This window comes from Eptatretus burgeri, chromosome 2, assembly GCF_056783735.1.
Source record: "Eptatretus burgeri isolate ZD-2024b chromosome 2, Ebu_testis_v1, whole genome shotgun sequence".
NCBI lineage: Eukaryota > Metazoa > Chordata > Myxini > Myxiniformes > Myxinidae > Eptatretus > Eptatretus burgeri.
The window spans coordinates 139,460,511-139,478,295 of record NC_140962.1 but is presented as its reverse complement, the minus strand read 5'-3'; the positions used below and the strand labels follow the sequence as shown (position 1 = coordinate 139,478,295).

The 17,785-nt window shown below is 41.0% G+C and overlaps 1 protein-coding gene across 6 annotated transcripts in view; it reads right to left on the bottom strand.

The window, feature by feature from the left end:
- LOC147033307 (O-phosphoseryl-tRNA(Sec) selenium transferase-like) overlaps positions 1–17,785 on the bottom strand; it is a 35,202-nt gene that overhangs the window by 9,071 nt on the left and 8,346 nt on the right. For all 6 annotated transcript variants that reach the window (XR_015055529.1, XR_015055528.1, XM_085871534.1 and 3 more), the window contains exons 5-9: positions 16,087–16,245; positions 11,315–11,468; positions 10,861–10,963; positions 7,210–7,339; positions 160–251 (exon numbers count right to left, since the gene is read on the bottom strand). Coding sequence is in view for 4 of the 6 variants with exons in the window: in XM_085871534.1 (XP_085727660.1) it covers positions 160–251; positions 7,210–7,339; positions 10,861–10,963; positions 11,315–11,468; positions 16,087–16,245 (638 nt within the window). In the remaining 2 variants the exon portion in view is untranslated. The remainder of the gene's footprint in view (positions 1–159; positions 252–7,209; positions 7,340–10,860; positions 10,964–11,314; positions 11,469–16,086; positions 16,246–17,785) is intronic.

Sequence of the window (17,785 nt, the reverse complement as noted above, 5' to 3'; positions counted from 1 at the left end):
ACTGCCGCACAGTGAAATTAATAAATCCTAACACTGCACCATGGAATTGCTACTTCGGAGTTCATCCCCAGCAGTCACGTGTCTGGGTGACTGAGTATTACACGATACACATTTTTTTGGGGTCGACTTGATTTCAATGGTATGTAAATGGAATCTTACTTTTCGTTCCTGCAGGGCACGTCTCCATCCTGAAACTCCAAGTGAAAGGAGACTGAGCAGTAGGTCCAGGGAAGGAGTGGCTGAACCTCGTCCTGAAGAACAAGCATAGCGATACAATGAAAACTTTGAAATTTATGATCCACATTTACTATAAAAGTAGTTAAACAAGTCTGGAGACGGCGATGGTTCACGAGCAATGTACACAGTTCGCCTTTTTTATTTTTGACCTTCGAGGGGACGCCACGGGCAAACTGGCGGGAATCAGGAAAAACGTAAATGATGAAAGTTGTAGTACTCGAAGAGCACTACTTGCATACCAACTTTCATTCGAAACAGTTGAAAACCTTAGGAGCTCGATGCCCAATTTATTGATTTTTTTTTGACATTTTCCAAGTTCGTGACCTTGTGACTAAAATGAAAAAAAAAATAAAAAATAAAAAAATAAAAATCGGGGTCCGTGGGGCTATGCAGGTGCCATTGGGCTAACCAAATACTGAAACCCCTGTCAGATTCGACAAACCCCCTAGGAGAAGATGCAAATTGAAATCGGCTTCCCCCTAAAAACATGTTTTTTGGGCGTGGCTCCGCCCATAATGGGCGCACCACGCCCATTTTCAGGAAAACAACTAGATCATGATATAAACCTCCCACCAAAATTTTGACAGGACCGGATCAAAACCCAAGGAGCTATGCTCGGGACAGACAGACAGACAGACAGACAGACAGACAGACAGACAGACAGACAGACAGACAGACAGACAGACAGACAGACAGACAACAATAACGAATATAGTGGTCACTTATTTTTTTCATGAAAATATTTTTTCGTGAACCAATTAGCACCATCACATCTGCTGCTCGATTATTTTTCTTGACATTTAAAATCCATGTCCATTTTCTTGATCATTTAAAAAAAATTTTTTAAAGGTGTTGATGAAAATTTCTCATTAAAAAAATTCCACTAATCTGCTTTGTCTTCAGCTTCTTCGTAAATTTATGACATCTTCTTTCCATCCTTTTAGGGTGGGGTGGGGGTGGGGGTGAGGTGGTATTTAACCCACTTTTGTCATGCAATTTATTGGATTGGTACTAAGAAATTCTTCCAATTGATCATCGATTGCTTGCACTTCATGACGTTTTAAAGATCGAAACAATAAAACCGTCATTTTGGAGAACATGTACCAACAAAGTCGATTACTTACATTCTGGTAGAGGTGTGTGTGTGTGTGTGTGTGTGTGTGTGTGTGTGTGTGTGTGTGTGTGTGTGTGTGTGTGTGTGTGTGTGTGTGTGTGTGTGTGTGTGTGTGTGTGTGTGTGTGTGTTAAACAGCCCACAATAATTTTCATCTTCAAGGAATTTGAATGAGACGAATTAAGTTTTTTTTTAAAGGTTTCTATTCAACATGACACCAATGAAGATCTATTTAAAAAAAAAAAATTCTAATAATAATAAAAAAAAATCAGGGAAGAATGAAAACCCATTAGTCCAGTTGCCAGGTTGAGTACCTTGTTGTTGTGAGAAGTGTATTGTTTTTTGATCGTTTCATACTCGCATGGGTCTATAGAAAAAAATTTAGCTTGGTTGCCGGAGTGGCAACCTTGGGGAACTCCGATAATTATTTGTATAAATCCAAGATGGCCACCGCAGATGGAGGTGAGGAATCAATTTCTGAGGTCAGTTGTGTGGTTTGGGGTCAAATTCAGGGTCAAAGGTCAAGTTCAATGTCATTTTTGGACTATTGAGGGGTTTAAAACTTTTTGACCCCTGCATCAACTGCAGATCACCCGACTCGATAGTTGATGAACGATCCCATTGATTCTAATCTCACCTCTTCTTCTTTTCAGAGAAACATATGATGGCTAACTCAAGGTGTCTTCTTCCGGTGTGTCACGGAGGTGGAGAAGAAACAAAATTCACTGAGATCGGGATCAAGAAGCTCATCTCCTGCGCCAAATCCCGTGGAGATGGGGACCTGCAGGCTAAGCTACAGAACATTATTGATGTTGGTGAAGATACGGCAAGCATAGCCTGCCACAAAGGTTGCTACTGTACTTATACATCAAAAGAGAAAATTGAGAGAGTGAGAAAGTCACAGAAAAGAAAGGCTGAAGATGAGGGTGCAAGGACAACTACAAGGCCTCATACAAAGGTGGCTGACAAAGGTGTGTTTGAATACAAACGTGATTGTATGTTCTGTAGTGAGGAATGTTTACCCATTGATGATAGACACCCAGAAAGATGAGACCACGTTCGTGAGTATATGACCAAAGAACGTTTTGACACAGAATGTAACCCACTCCCAACTATGAAATATATGCTCCTTGATGTTGCTGAGCAGCGTAATGATGATGTCACTAGAAGGGTCAAGTTACACCTTACTTTTGTTTCTGATCTACCTTCTGCTGAGTGCAAGTACCACATCCGCTGCTATAACAGTTTCACGAAAGTCCCCACATATGCTGATTTGCCAACTGGTAGTGCAGATGAAAATGCTCTGAAGGAAGTCATTGAGTACATGAACCGAGACAGGTCCAGAATATGGAATAGTGTTGAACTGCATTCCCTGTACTCGGATCGAGGTGGCAAGCTCACTCGATGTGACATGTTTAACAAGTTGACTGACTGCATGAGTAAGGATGTTATCGTTGTTCAGGTAGATGGCTGTGCTACCATTGTTGGTTTCTGTGAGTCCGTTGCTAAAAGTCTCAAGTTAGTTAAGGGAGACTATATGGATGAGAGGAGCATTTCTTCCATGGTGAGGCAGATCAAGCATGAGGCACGGTCGGTTAAGGACAACAGTGCCAATTACGACCTATCAGAGTTTACACAGGCTAACACAATCAAAGCGACCAGCCCAAGTTTGTTGAAGTTGGTTTCGGACCTGGTCTCCGGTGGTAAAGTGACCAAGAAATCTCTGAGCCTGAGCCAGTCAATTCAGAATCACGTTACAGGTACCAGAAATCAGACAACATTAGGACTGGCCGTCAAACTGTTGCACCGGCACGGCAGTTCTGAACTTCTCAAACTCCTTCATGAGCATGGCTTCACAACCTCGGACGATGAGGCCCTGAGATTCTGAAAATCGGCCGCTCGTCTACGAGGTGACAAGGCACAGGTTCTCCACCAGTTCATGGAGTTGTGTAGAACCGTCGGCGTCATCTTCGCGTGGTTTGACAACTTCGATCTCCAGGTATTCACACCCAATGGTCAACGCACTACCCATGTCCTCTCACATGAATTCCAGCAACCTCATCCCGCAGGTATGCTGGAGTATGGCCACGCTAAGCCAGGGATGCAGACCAGACTCGCAAAAATCTGCTGACCAGCAGGCTCCACCTGAACTTGACATCACGAAGTATGGGTGGGAAATAAAAGATGGCACCCCAGTACCAGCAACCTCCGATCAGCCGCCAGGACCCCAAGATCTCATGGATGTAGAGCGGTGCAGCTGTAAGGCGGCGGTGAAGGTGTGCGGCACTGAACGTTGCAGCTGTCACCATGGAAAGATAGCATGCACTGTGTACTGCGCTTGTGTTTGTAGTGATGCCTGCTTCAACCCGTTCAAGACAGGAGATGAAGACCAAGATGAAGTGGAAGAGGAAGGAGAAGCAGATGTAGAAGATGACGAGGAAACTGAACATCTTGATCTTGTATTTGGCTCTGATGATGAATGGGAGTGAATGCCATTAATGAATAAACGCTTGACTACCATCGCTCTGAAAATTTCATGATTATATTATTTCATTTTTGGCAGAAAATGACCTTGAACTTGACCTGAATTTAACCCCAAATCACAAAATTGACCTCAGAAATCGATTCCTCAGGTCAAAATTATACGGAAAAGAGGCATCACATGTGATTGTAAGTTAATTGGTTGAAAAGTTATATTCCACCCCCCCCCCCCCCGTCCGTGGTGGCCATCTTGGATTTATGCAAATTAGCGGAGTTCCCCAAGGTTGCCGCTCTGGCAACCAAGCCAAATTTTCTCTATAGACCCATGTGAGTACGAAACCATCAAAAAAACAATACACTTCTCATTACAACAAGGTTGAGTACAGAACATATACGGGTGACAAACGGACTACATGATGAATTTATAATTTAAAGTCAATGCAACTTTGCAGCAGTTTCATAAAACATTATTTCTTACTGCAGCATTTTCAACACTGATTATACAAGGTCTGCCATTAAAAAAGGAAGGAAAATTGTGACGACTATAGAGACAGATAAGTTATTATAATAATGGGAAGTGTTTGTATAATCCTCACGTTTCAAGACTGAAACCAAGTGCTCAATATGACCTCCATCTGATTGTCTTATATGAAGCAACAAGTAAAAATATGCATCACTTTCTGAAGGGTGTCTTGCACAACTCCTGAGATAATCGGATTAACAACATCTTTGAAATCAGCAGTTGTGGTTTGTTTAAACTGAATCGCTCATTTCGACTTGTCCACATCTATATACTATAATGGAGCCAAGTGTTTATGATCTCCTCCTAGACAAAGCGTCAATGGTCCACAAAACTCAGCTACATTGAACTTGGTATAGATGACTGGATCGCTATACTTTCTAGCTCACTATCACGAGCGAATGAGCAAAAATTAGGGGGATTTAAAAAGTGAAGCCGAGGCTGCCGAGTAGTAGCTCGGCAGCTTTCACTTATGGGTTTGTTGCATGATCGATGTCCATATCATCATGTATTGGTACATCACCAAACACGATTGGTCCAGTGCTATCACGTGCCGACCGCAGAACAGACCAATGATGGCAGGTTCTTTGTTTTGTTTTTACTACAATGAAGCTTAAGTGTTTGTCATCTACTCCGAGACGAAGCATCAATGGTCCAAGAAACTCAGCGATATTATACTTGGTATACATGACTATCGCTATACTTTTTAACTCACAAGCAAAAAAATTTAAAAAAAAAATGCTGTGACAACATATCGGTGTCTCCGCGTGACTATCTTCAATTACAACCCCATGAAAGCCACTCAGGAATCAACGCCTCATTCGCAAAAAAAAAGGCACGTGAAAAAGGAACGAAATCACGACTGCAGATCTTCGAACCATGAAGGACAACAAAATCACGTGACCACCACCACCTCTGCCACCCGCCCATGGGACGGGTAATCTACTAGTAAAGTAAATGGAGCGGTGACAAGGGGATCAGAGAGGGGTTGGGAGGAGGGAGGAGGTGGCGGCACGGGAATTCAGCTCTGACTGAAACCTTAGCCAAGCGAGACATTCAAACGACTTCGGAATTTTTTTGGCTTGGTTCGGGCGAGGCAGATTGGCTGACTCCAGACTGACTCTTAACATGAAAATGAAACGGCTTGCTTTGAATGATTTTGAGAAAAAAAAAATTACATAAAATAACACGTAATGTTGAATTTGGAAAGACCATGAAAAACAAGAGCATTAAGAGAAGTTTATCATTTCATTTCAGCTCAACAAAGACACTTGTACCAAGAACCAAGTTCCAAATTATTATTTGTGAATATACTCAATGGAAATGAATGTTATAAGAAAATGAAGTTATTCCCTCAAGTAGAACATGGACAAATATTCGTTGGTTCACTCTTTGAGTGGAATGAAAATTTGAAAGGGAAGAAGTGCTTCAATCAGTAAGTCTCAATCTTTCAGTCTCAATTTTACATTTGCTTCTATTGGCGGTCAGGGGATAGGTGGGGAGAAAATCAGTCTCAATTTTACATTTGCTTCTCTGGGAGGGAAGGGGATAGGTGGGGAGAAAATCAGTCTCAATTTTACATTTGCTTCTCTGGGAGGGAAGGGGATAGGTGGGGAGAAAATCAGTCTCAATTTTACATTTGCTTCTATGGGAGGGAAGGGGATAGGTGGAGAGAAAATCAGTCTCAATTTTACATTTGCTTCTATGGGAAGGAAGGGGATAGGTGGGGAGAAAATCACTCCTATTTTGGGCTTTTGGGGCTTCAGTCAGAATGTTTTTCCCTTTACCCCCATTCATTTGAATGAGAGTCCCAGAAACCCTATTTATCATCTAATCATGTGCAAAGTTTCAAATTTTTTTTTTCCTTGCTGCGGTTTCAAAGTTTTTCCATTTTTCCAACATGGCTGCCACATCACATGACCCATGACATCATAATTATCAATAACATTCTAAACTAGTAGTCGCTCCTGTGGTGACAATTTTGTCTCAATCCGATAAGCGTTTGCTGAGTAAAACACCAAGTTCTGTGCGAACAAACAGACAAACAAAGACCCAAATATGCAATACCTTCCTCTTCGGTGAGGGTAATAATGCTATTTATGAATTTCAGTGCCGATGTGATGCCAGGTCCACAGGCCATACACTCCAAAGACTGGGAGACCGGATCAAGCAGCACATTCCATTGGCAATTCGCAACAATCAAGACACAGGGTGCACACAACCAATTCTCGCATGGAAGAACCAAACAAAAATGCTTCTTGAAAAAAAGTGATTCTGCAATTGGCCAGTATGAATTCACAGATAACTAACACACCAAGTGGTTTCAGATTGTGGCTCATGTATGTAGCGTGACATTTCTGGGACACACAGGCTCCTGTTCATCGTTAACAAAAGGTTTGTACAAACACTTCACTTCTATTGACCATAACACAGCATTGTAGGAAGTCTTAGGGTCCCTCACTGTCATGATGTATATTGATGTCAGGAGCAGTCCTAATAGCCAATCAGGAAACAAGGTCTGAGCATCAATAGTTTTGAGTCTGTATATCCGTTATTCTCATGTGTGCTCTGACGAGTGCAAGATTCAAAGCTTCGGCAGTCTGTTCTTCCATTTGCAATATTTTGATATTGTTCCACCAAGCGATTATTCATCGATTTGAAAAAAATGGACAGAAAATTCATACCATCTTCTGTGATGATTTTCATTTTTAAAAAAAACAACAAAAAAAAAAATCTGAATTTTGTAAGGAAAAAGTCCAATGTCTTTCAGGGCCTGAGGTTATGGGTTCCACATCTTGGAAGATTATTCTCCCCGATACGAAAATAAATAAAAAAAATTGGCTCAAAGAAGCACTTACCTGGATATGTCTTGGCAATTTCGCTCACAAATCCAGAATCAAACCCAGCAATGATAGCACCACCGACAGGCACCATGAAGTTCTTGTCGAGAGACTGCACAAAAGCATCTACCCGACCAACACGTGCCGCCTAAAAGGAGAAAGGAAGTGGAGAGATGGGGGAGAATGGTGCATTAAAAATAAAATGAAATAATTTTTTTTTTTTTAAACAATGCTGGGGTACAGGCTCTGAGTTTTGAAATTATTTCAATGTCATGCTGGGGCCATTAAAGAATATTCACATGCCAGTTCCCTTACATGGCACTTCAATACAGGAGGCAACTGAAAGCATCTCAAAATTCAAATGCCCCCGCTTCCGCTTTATACATGAACTTGACAAAAACAACAGCTAAACTAGAACTGCCACTTTATAACTGCTGGCAGTGATGACCGGGTACCCAGACGTGTCCGCCTTTGACTCAACGTGAGACTTAAATCATAGTCGCAATTTTCGCATTGAAAGGATAAGCGGTGCCAGAGAAAACATTATTTAATAGCGATACAAATACAGGCCTGCTTCGAGAGGGCGCGGAACAGACGAGTTACGAACCGGGCAGCACAAAGCGTTCAATTTCGTTATTACTGGCTTCCAGATTCAAATAATTAAATAATTCTGGCTCCCAAACCGCGTGACCGATCAGGTTGAAATTTTAAACTTTTGTTTCGCATGTCACCTGAATTATAACTGTGAAGTTTCGCATATATAGAGGCAGCGGTTCCAGAGTAAACATTAATTAATATTTATCCTTCAATCCAAGATGGCGGCCAAACCATGTGACTTGTGATGTCATAATTTGCACCACGTGTGCAAACCCGATGGTGGATGATAACTGCAAATTTTCGCTTCTCCAGGTTAAGCAGTTCCAGAGAAAACATTATTTAATATTTTTCTTAAAACCAACATGGCTGCCAAACCCTGGGCCCGATCCAGTTGAAATTTCAAACCCTCATTCCGCATGAGCGTTCCACCAGAAACTTGATGTTTCACATTTATTGATGCAGTAGTTCCAGAGTAAACATTAATTAATATTTTTCCTTCAATCCAATATGGCTGCCAAACGTTGCATCGTACCTCAAAAGGGGGTGGGAACTTTTTATTCGTCATGGAGAGGCGGTCATAGTGGTCGAGTTTCGCCTGGATCTGTTCAGCCGTTTCAGAGAAAAAGACGTTTGAAGATATTGTTTTTCAATCCAAGATGGCTGACGAACCATGTGACCTATGACATCAGAAATTCATATTCTGCTTCCAACTGGGTATTGGAACACGATTGTGAAGTTTCGTGTTAATCGGTAAAGGTGCGTTTTTCTATCCAAGATGGCCGCCAAACCATGTGACGTGTGACGTCATAATTTTTACCATGCGTGCATACTGCCCTCTCGATGATAATTACAAATTTTCGATTCGTTTGGTTCAGCGGTTCCAGAGAAAACATTATTTAATATTTTTCTTAAATCCAAGATGGCGGCCAAACCGTGTAACGTATCATTTCGAAATTAACAAACTTATATCGCCTACATGTCCCGAATATAGTTCTGAAATCTCCCCTTCATCCGACCAGCGCTTCTGGAGAAGAAGATGTTTGAAGGTTTTAGGGTTTTTTCAAGATGGCCGCCGAACCATGTGACCGATCAAGAACAAATTAACAAACTTGAGAAAGGACCTCATGGGGAATATATGTGTGAAGTTTCGTCTTCATCTGTCTTGCCCTTCTGGAGAAGAAGATTTTTAAAATTTATTCATTTTCAATCCAAGATGGCTGCCGAACCTTGTGACCTATGATATCATAAATTTAAATTCTGCTTTCCATCGTCGACCCGAACAAGTTTGTGAAGTTTCGTGTAAATCGGATAAGGTCTATTTTTCTATCCAAGATGGCTGCCAAACCATGTGACTTCTGAGGTAAAATTTTTTTTACCATGTATGCAGACTTGAGGGAGGAAGGCACTTGCAAATTTTCGCTTTGATGTCTTATGAAATACCAGAGAAAACATTATTTAATATTTTTCTTAAATCCAACATGGCGGCCAAACCATGTGACCTATCACTTTGAAATTAACAAACTTGCATCGCATACATGTCACGAATATAGTTCTGAAATCTCGCCTTCATTGGACCAGGGCTTCTGGAGAAGAAGATGTTTGAAGGTTTTAAGGTTTTTTCAAGATGGCCGCCAAACCATGTGACGTATCAACAACAAATTAACAAACTTGAAAGAGGACCTCAGGGGGAATGTGCCTGTAAAGTTTCGCCTCAATCTGCACAGCCGTTCTGGAGAAGAAGATTTTTTTTAAAAAACACTAAAAAACAAGATGGCGGCCGAATTACGTCATCAATGACGTCAAAAAAAACATTTTTGACGATGAATTTTGGTGTAGATGACGCTCAGAATTTTTCAGATTTTTCCTATATGGCGTTCTACTTGACGAATTTTCACCGGTATATCGCTTCACCTATGACGTCACGAAAAATCACACGTGTTCCCCATAGGGAGCTTAGTAAAATGTATCAAACGAAAAATTTTTCCATTGCACGGTTTCCGAGATACAGATGTCCAAAGTTTATCGCTTTTTTCAAGATGGCGACCGTACCACGTGACCAATGACGTCATAATTATAACGTGATTGTGCTATCAAAAAAGATACATACTATGGTGAAAATTTCCTGTCGATCGGACTTAGTGTTCCAGAGAAAATGATTTTTAAAGCGAAAAAGGGTGCAAAATGCCGGCGGAAAAATAATAATAATAATAATAATAATGCGTAATAATAATAAACAGAAGGAAAACAATAGGGTACCCTGTACTCACAGGGTACCCTAACTAGAACGGCACGCGGAAGGGAAGAGCATGTAGCTCCACCATGCTGAACAGTTTCCGTTTTGAATCCCACTGATGCGCAGGATCTGAATCTGTACCTTTGCCAAAATCTAATCGGATTGTTCTCGTCACCGACTGAACTCCTCAACCAAGTTCGCATAATCCATCTACAACTTATTGAAATGTCATACTACATATCGTTTTTGGTCTCATCTCTCAATGGTTAAGAAGCACTTAAAAAAAATTGTCAGATCCAGATCTTCAACAAAATCGAATCAATTAATCCTCGTCACACACCCAACCTGTCTACTAAATTTCATCGGAATCTGTCCATATCTTCTTGAGATAGCCTGCTCACAAACAATCAAATGGACAAGCAGATAGGAATAAAAACATGACATACATCCACATTCGGCGGAGGAGGTAAAAAGGTCACAAGGTATGTAATGGTGAAGAAAGCACATTCACATTTACATTTATATACAGAGACCACGACTCATGGAAGTTTCCATGCATCATTAATGCAAAGGTGCTTTCCTTTTCTCCCTCCTTGCATTCAGAGACAAGGTTTCAAGGCCGAGTTTTTATCCAGAGATCCAATGCTCATGGTGCAGTTTATATATCAACCTCATGCAAGAAAACAGTATTAGGAGAGACCTTCATATGAAGACCATTAGCAGACAATGGAGAAATGAATACAATCAGGGATTTGATCCTAGGATCTCAGACTAATAAGTGAAGTGCTCGCATGCAAAACAAACAAGGGCCACATATCCCAGGGAAAAGCAAGGGTCACCTGCTCAAGAAGGTGCATGCACTTTGACAGATGCAACCCGTAAGCGTTATTGATGATGTGTGGAATGTCATAACGCTTGCACACAGTAGCAAGTTCTTCAAGACTGCAGAAGTGGTGGGTAGGGTGGGAAATAAATCAAATTCCTTGGTGAGATTTAACTCAAGACTATTACAATCAGTTAGGTCGTAAGGAATGATTCATGTGGTTCATGAAAATAATAGTATATTGATACTTTAGAGAGAGCAGATGGCATGAGTTCGACAAAAAATAAAATTGCGAATAAAAGGAATAAATAAGTTGTTCAAGACCCAAATATAAAGCAACCTCGTTTCAATGCCGGCAAACCAATGTTAAATTAAATATAGGTGTGAAATTGAATTAAATAAACCTGACTTTTTACCCCCTTTCCCATGCCCCATTCGCTCAACAATGGTCCCAACATACCCAACAATACCTGTCAGCAGCCCGAGGGGCAAAGCATGACGTGGTGGAATGTACGCACAGGACATTCTCCACTCCATGTTCTTGGATCTTCTGCTCTACTGCCTCCACATCAGTCCTCAACTCATCTCCATCCAACCTATCCTCCACAATCACCACCTGGTATCCTGAGCCATTGCATGACCACCATCAACACATGCACTGTAGTCACAAAACCAAACTGCCATAATTGCAAGGACTTTTTCTAGAATTTAGACTTGGTGGGATTCAATTTTTAAATTGGTAAATGTCGATAAGTCTATTTCGGATCATACATTGTGACAAAAAAAGTTTTCCCTCATTGACTGGCGAAATTGATACAAAAGGGAGAATGTTTTTTTTTTTAAAGAATGTTAAAATCTTAAGATTAAGAGTTCCATTAATGTGCAAAAATTACAAGCGAGTTTCCATTGAAATTATTAAGAAATAAAAATTCAATTCTACCAAGTTTACCGACAAGAAATATACAAAACTCTTTTCCATTAAAAGGCTCCAGTACAACAATATTAAGTTCACACAAGATGACCCGTGAACCCGTTGGGTTCCCATAGTGACAGCGGTGGATAAAAAAAAACTCATTTGAAAAAAATAAAATAAAATTACCCCCGTGTGGGGGTGATGGTCATCTCTATAATACCACAAGTTCTCAATGTTCAGTTCAGGAAACCGCGAAACAGTCTAAACTAACCGTTTAAGATTAAAATAGTTCACAGAGATACACTAGGATAATACTACTAATGACATAATAAATAAATATGTATTGTTCATTTAGTACCCGGATTAACACATCAGAATCATCAGTAAGTGCAATACGTGGTTTTCCGGTCCGTCCACTCTCTGGGGACATTTTACTTCCGGTTGTGGAAAGAAACGAAAAAAATAGGCTTAACTCTCAGAGATTATGATAATCCTGTAGATTAATTATTCTTCACTGATTATAATGCAACTTTCAGAATGAAAATTGGTCAAGTATTTATAGAGATATTGAGGTTTGAAAAATCGTTAGAGCTAGCAAATTCATTAATTATTAATTCCACAGAAGTTTCGTGACACTGCACAAAGTAACATGTCAGGTATGAAAAAACATTTTGTATGCCAGATTCATTAATTATTAATTCATTAATTATGGAATGTACTCATTGATATATTAATCAGAAAGCCCGAAGCATGTAGCATAATTTATCACTTTGCCCCTCATCCGGGATCCGTGGCCTCGCCCCACAGGCTGCAGCCCTATGTCCGCGGTGATTATGTTAGATATCGGCACGATCGAGAGGAGCCTGCGAATTATCCCTGCTGATGCACTGAATTGATGCAATCGTTCGGCCAGAATATTCGTCGTCAAGATGTTGTGTGATTAAATCACCAATACAGTCACTTGAATTTATACCGCCGACATACTTCTTAACAATCACCTTCGCCCCAGAAACCACAGTCAATCTGAACCACGCTGGCCACTGCTCAGAATCCATGACCGGACTACTGTGCAGTTCTACTACGCAGTTCTACTACGCAGTTTGGTTAAAGATGACTCGGCATTTTGGCGCGCGCGTACAAAATTATATTTTGAAAATAAATGCCGACGTTTACATTTCGGGTTTTGAAACTTTTGCACCTTCGGCGGAAAATGTATAAATATAAAAGGCTAAAAATGTGTTTTATATTTATATTTCATTTCTCCTTCCTTCCTTCTTTGCGAATCGCATCGGTGTTTTTGGCCATCTTCCAGATCATGTGACGATGAAACGGGAAAGAAATTCAAAAATCTGTCCGGTTAGATACAAGATAATATTTTTTACTTTCATAATCAATAAACAGTTGCCGAATATCTTGTAAAATGGCAGACACGATAGGTTTTGAAAATGGCGATTTATATGACTTACGTGACCTCGTGACCTCGTCCCTGACCTTGAACCCGGACAAAAGTTACATCGTGCAACACTCATTGACCTCTACCCACATACTAAGTTTCATCAAGATCGGAAAGAAAAATTGTTGACGGACGTACGTACGGACATTTGGTCCGGGTTTGTTAGGTCATCTCGGTAGAGATGACCAAATAAAAAGGGATAGCTCCAGCGAACTATACCGCTGAGGTTGTTTGCATTGATCAAATTCTCCCGAAGAGTTCTTCACTGAATCGGGAATTGATTTTTAAATAATTTTTTTGTTGCCCGATTTGAATAAAACTTGATACTGCACACCGCAGGAGAATTGTAATTTGGGCCAATTTTTTTTTTTGCACTATCGTGTATCGTTTTGGCTGTATTTTGGGAACATACATACAAACATACATATTTTCAAGATGAGAGTTTTAGTAATACATTAGATGACCCGTGAACCCGTTGGGTTCCTGTTGTGACAGCGGTTGATTAAAAAAATCATTTCAAAAAAAAATTAAAAAAATAGCTCCAGCGAACTCTACCGCTGAGGTTGTTTGCATTGATCAAATTCTCCCCAAGAGTACTTGACTGAATTGGAAATTGATTTTTTCATAAATTTTTCGTTGTCCGATTTGAACGCAACTTGAAACTGCACACCGCAGGAGAATGGTGAATAAGATGGGCCAAAAATTTTTGCGCTATCGTATACCGTTTTGGCTGTATTTCAGGAACATACATGCATACAAGATGAGAGTTTTAGAAATATATAGAAGATCATAATATAGAGAGATGAGGAGGAAAAAAATTGAAAACTCCAGGCTGAAACGGATGAGGAGAAGCAAGAGCATCCTCTCTATTTTGAAAAAGGAACTTAAAGGAATAACAAGTATGGAAATTAACATGTCAACATGATGTGCTGTCAGACACCGCTATTCGCAGGGGATACGTTCTTAAGAAATGCTGCGAATGTCAGGGCATTGTTGTTGTTCATTTGTATTTTTTTTTTTCACATGGTCAAGACACGTGGAAGAGCAATTACACAGAACAAATCAGGACAACATAACAAAGGGAACAGTAGGCGAAAGAGGAACACCAACAGCAGGGCAGAGGGAAAAAAATAGACAAAAACACACACAAGGGATGTAGGTAACAATGAGAGGAGAGGGAGAACACAAAGGGTGGACAATATGGATAAATCATCAAATTGTGTTTGACCAGTTTGTGATTTTGTCAAGGTCTGAGGAGAGGGAAGAGACTGCTGCCTATCTGTCAGAAGGATGAGGGATGTCACGGCAGAGAGTGTAGTCATCAGCAAATATATAAGGAGGATTTTCCAGAGTCAGTGAGATCATTGATGGAGATAAGGAATAATATGGCGCCAAGAACACTGCCTTAGGGTACTTCAACCTTAACAGGAGAGGAGATGAAAGGGTGCCGTTGAGAGCCACATGTTGTTTTCTGAGAGTGGAAGAAGTCAGTAAGCCATGTGTGGAGTTGGCTTTGGATTGCATAGGCAGACAGTTTTGTGAGCAAGGCAGGAAAGTCATCTTCTTGCATATGGCAACTTGGCTGCCAGCTAGCTATAATTTTGTTGGGGAACGACTATGCCGCTGATGCTGTGCCCCGATACCAGTTCACTGGTACTCATTTCACTGACCTTGGAAGGATGACAGGCTGAGTCTACCCCACCTGGTGTTAATTCACCCACCAACGAGGCTCAAACTCAGGACCCTAACACCCCAAGCCAGCCACCCTCACCACCAAGCCAACACCAGGCTTGAGCAAAGCACGATTCCAGACTGTATCAAAAGCTCGAGATATGTCCAGATAGACGGCCGTGATCTCATGTCTGATATTGAGGGCCTCCATCCATTGTTAGGAGAGTAGAAGGAACATCTCCAAGGTAGAGTGACCTGGTCTGGATCCAAGTTGATGATCTGAGATGAGGTTGTTGGAGAAAAGGAATGATTTTATGTCAACTGCGATGAAGGATTCTATGACCTTGCTGATGATTGGAAGTACAGTAAGCTAATTGGGCTGTAGTTAAGGGGATCTGTTTTTGCACCTTTTTACCTCCACTACCGAAGGTGAAGGATGTTATGTTTTCACCCCTTTGTCTGTCTGTCTGTGTGCAGGATATCTCAAAAAGTTGTGGATGGATTTGGATGAAATTTTGTGGACAGGTTGGGTGTGCGACAAGAAATAATTGATTCAATTTTGGTGAACGACACCACTGACGACACCTGCAACCTCTGCCAGGCCGCTCCATACACAATAAAACACATTATTGAAGACTGTGCTGTCCTAGCTGCACTTAGATAAGAGCATATAATCATAAATGCGAGGGATCTCTGGGTCGCGCCTGGGAGATTGATCGGCTATCTCCGTGCTGTGAGCTTGTTGAAGCAGAACTGACCAGGGCAACATAACATGAACCTTCCTGCTGCTCCCTTATTAGGGAACGGGTGTACTCGCAGTATAAAATACAGTTTGCTAGTTTGTTCAGCAAAGACCCCTGCATCACCTTTGTGACATCCCTGTACCTGCCCCAATGTTCACCTCCTACCTCCCCACCACCCCCTTTTACACCCCAAAAATGAAGGCGATAAACTGGAATACTTAATTAATGTGATGCTGATATGCTGCTGGCATGATGGTCCAAATGGCATCTGCTGCATCAAAGTTCCTTGTACTTTGATAAAAGTAAGCTCCAACGGCAAGCATCAAACATCAACAAACTTCCAAGATCAAAGTCTGCCTGTTACTAATGACATTGGCACAAGCTTTTTGCAGCATTTATAAAGTGTTTGATAATAATCAGGATAATCATTAAAAAAAAATCATTTTGTAATAAGCATCATACCTGCAGTCAGCATTGCCTTAAAGCATGACTTCTGGTCAATACGTGGCCAGATGATGACCTTTGCCTGCGGCCTGTGCTGGCGCAGAGTCAAGAACACGAGCATCAATGCCATTCCCGTCGCCATGGGAACCACAATGCATGCCGCCGTCCTTCGCACTCCTGGTCACATGACACCAAGGCTTATGATATGGCAATATTAAAGTACTGTATTGACTTATTCCTTCTGTGGATGCTACAACTGGTGAATACTCCCATTTAAAACAGCTTCGACATAATGATAACCAAACACTAAAATGCATCAGGTAAAGAAAGTGCATTGAAAAAACAATTTTAAAAAGGATAAAAGTTCAACTGTCTTGACACATGACGTCAGGTGACCACTGGTCAGGCAGGAGAGCCTCGAGAAATGCGTTTCTCACCTCCAAGCCATTTAACCTGGGTTTTCATCTCCCATTGGAAGGACGTCAATTAAACTGGATGTCCCATGTTCTACCATTATTTAAAAAAATTTAAAAAATCCCTCGGTTACATAACAAGTATGGAAATAAACATTTCAACAACACGATGTGCTGTCGGACACCGCTATTCGCCATTAGCTATAATGTATCAAACGAAGATAGCTATAATGTACGTCTTTCACGAAGAGGTGAGTTAACACCTGAACAGATTACAAAATCTGCACGAAAATGCAGGGGCACGGAATCGGTGGAAGTCATGCCTCAGCGATGATGGAATGCAATCCGACATCACTGGTGACACGTTAGGTTAATTAAATGAAGCATTTGCTCAAAATACTTTTCAAGCAATATGGAGTCAAACAGTTACACAGGCACAGCCATAAGCCTCGTACATCAACTTGGTGACGTCATGATGGCAAACCATGCCGTCAAGGAAGCCAGATTTTTGAGCTTCTTTCTCGGTGCTATGTGGCATTGCTGCTGTTAAATTTGATGGCGAGCACTCTATTTTCTCCCAACACAACGCCTCTTCCTTCCTTGCACCTTACAGACACTGCACAATACGATTAACATGCTTTTAATGAGTTAAACAAGAATTGTAGCAAAATAAAACTAGAAAGACCAATCAAAGATTGCAGACCCTCGCCGGGACATATTTTGTGTGGTTTTGTAGCACAGCAAGTCCTCGCTTCACATCGTCCCACTCAAACATCGTTTAGTCATCAAATGACTGATCTATTAGAGAACATTGTTGTTTAAAGCCGTTCACCGTTCCGTGATAAAGTGGTTTTATCACTGATTTAGTACCAAACTGATGGTTCTCATCGTTTAAAAAAAAATGGGGTATAAACCATACCATACATGACGGTGTATAAACCGTACTACAAATATTGGTGTGTAAACCCATCCAGAGCATGTACAGTGTGGGTCTTGTATACACCGAGCTGTGCAATGACATCGGTGGGTCCTGGGCTGACGTTACTCAGGTGTGCATAAATGGTGTGTGGAGGAAGTTGTGGCCTGGATGTCAATGAGTTCAAAGGACTAAACGATGTTGTCCTCGCTATGAAGAAAGTTATCCTCGGGTAGGCCAATAAAGAGGGTTTTGATGAGGTGGAAGAAGCCGACGTAACACAACTTCTGCAATCACACGTAGAAGAGCGAACCAATGAAGATCTGAAACAACTGGGGATGATAGTCAATTGTTTGTTTAAAATTATTTCAAACTTTTCCCTCTATGG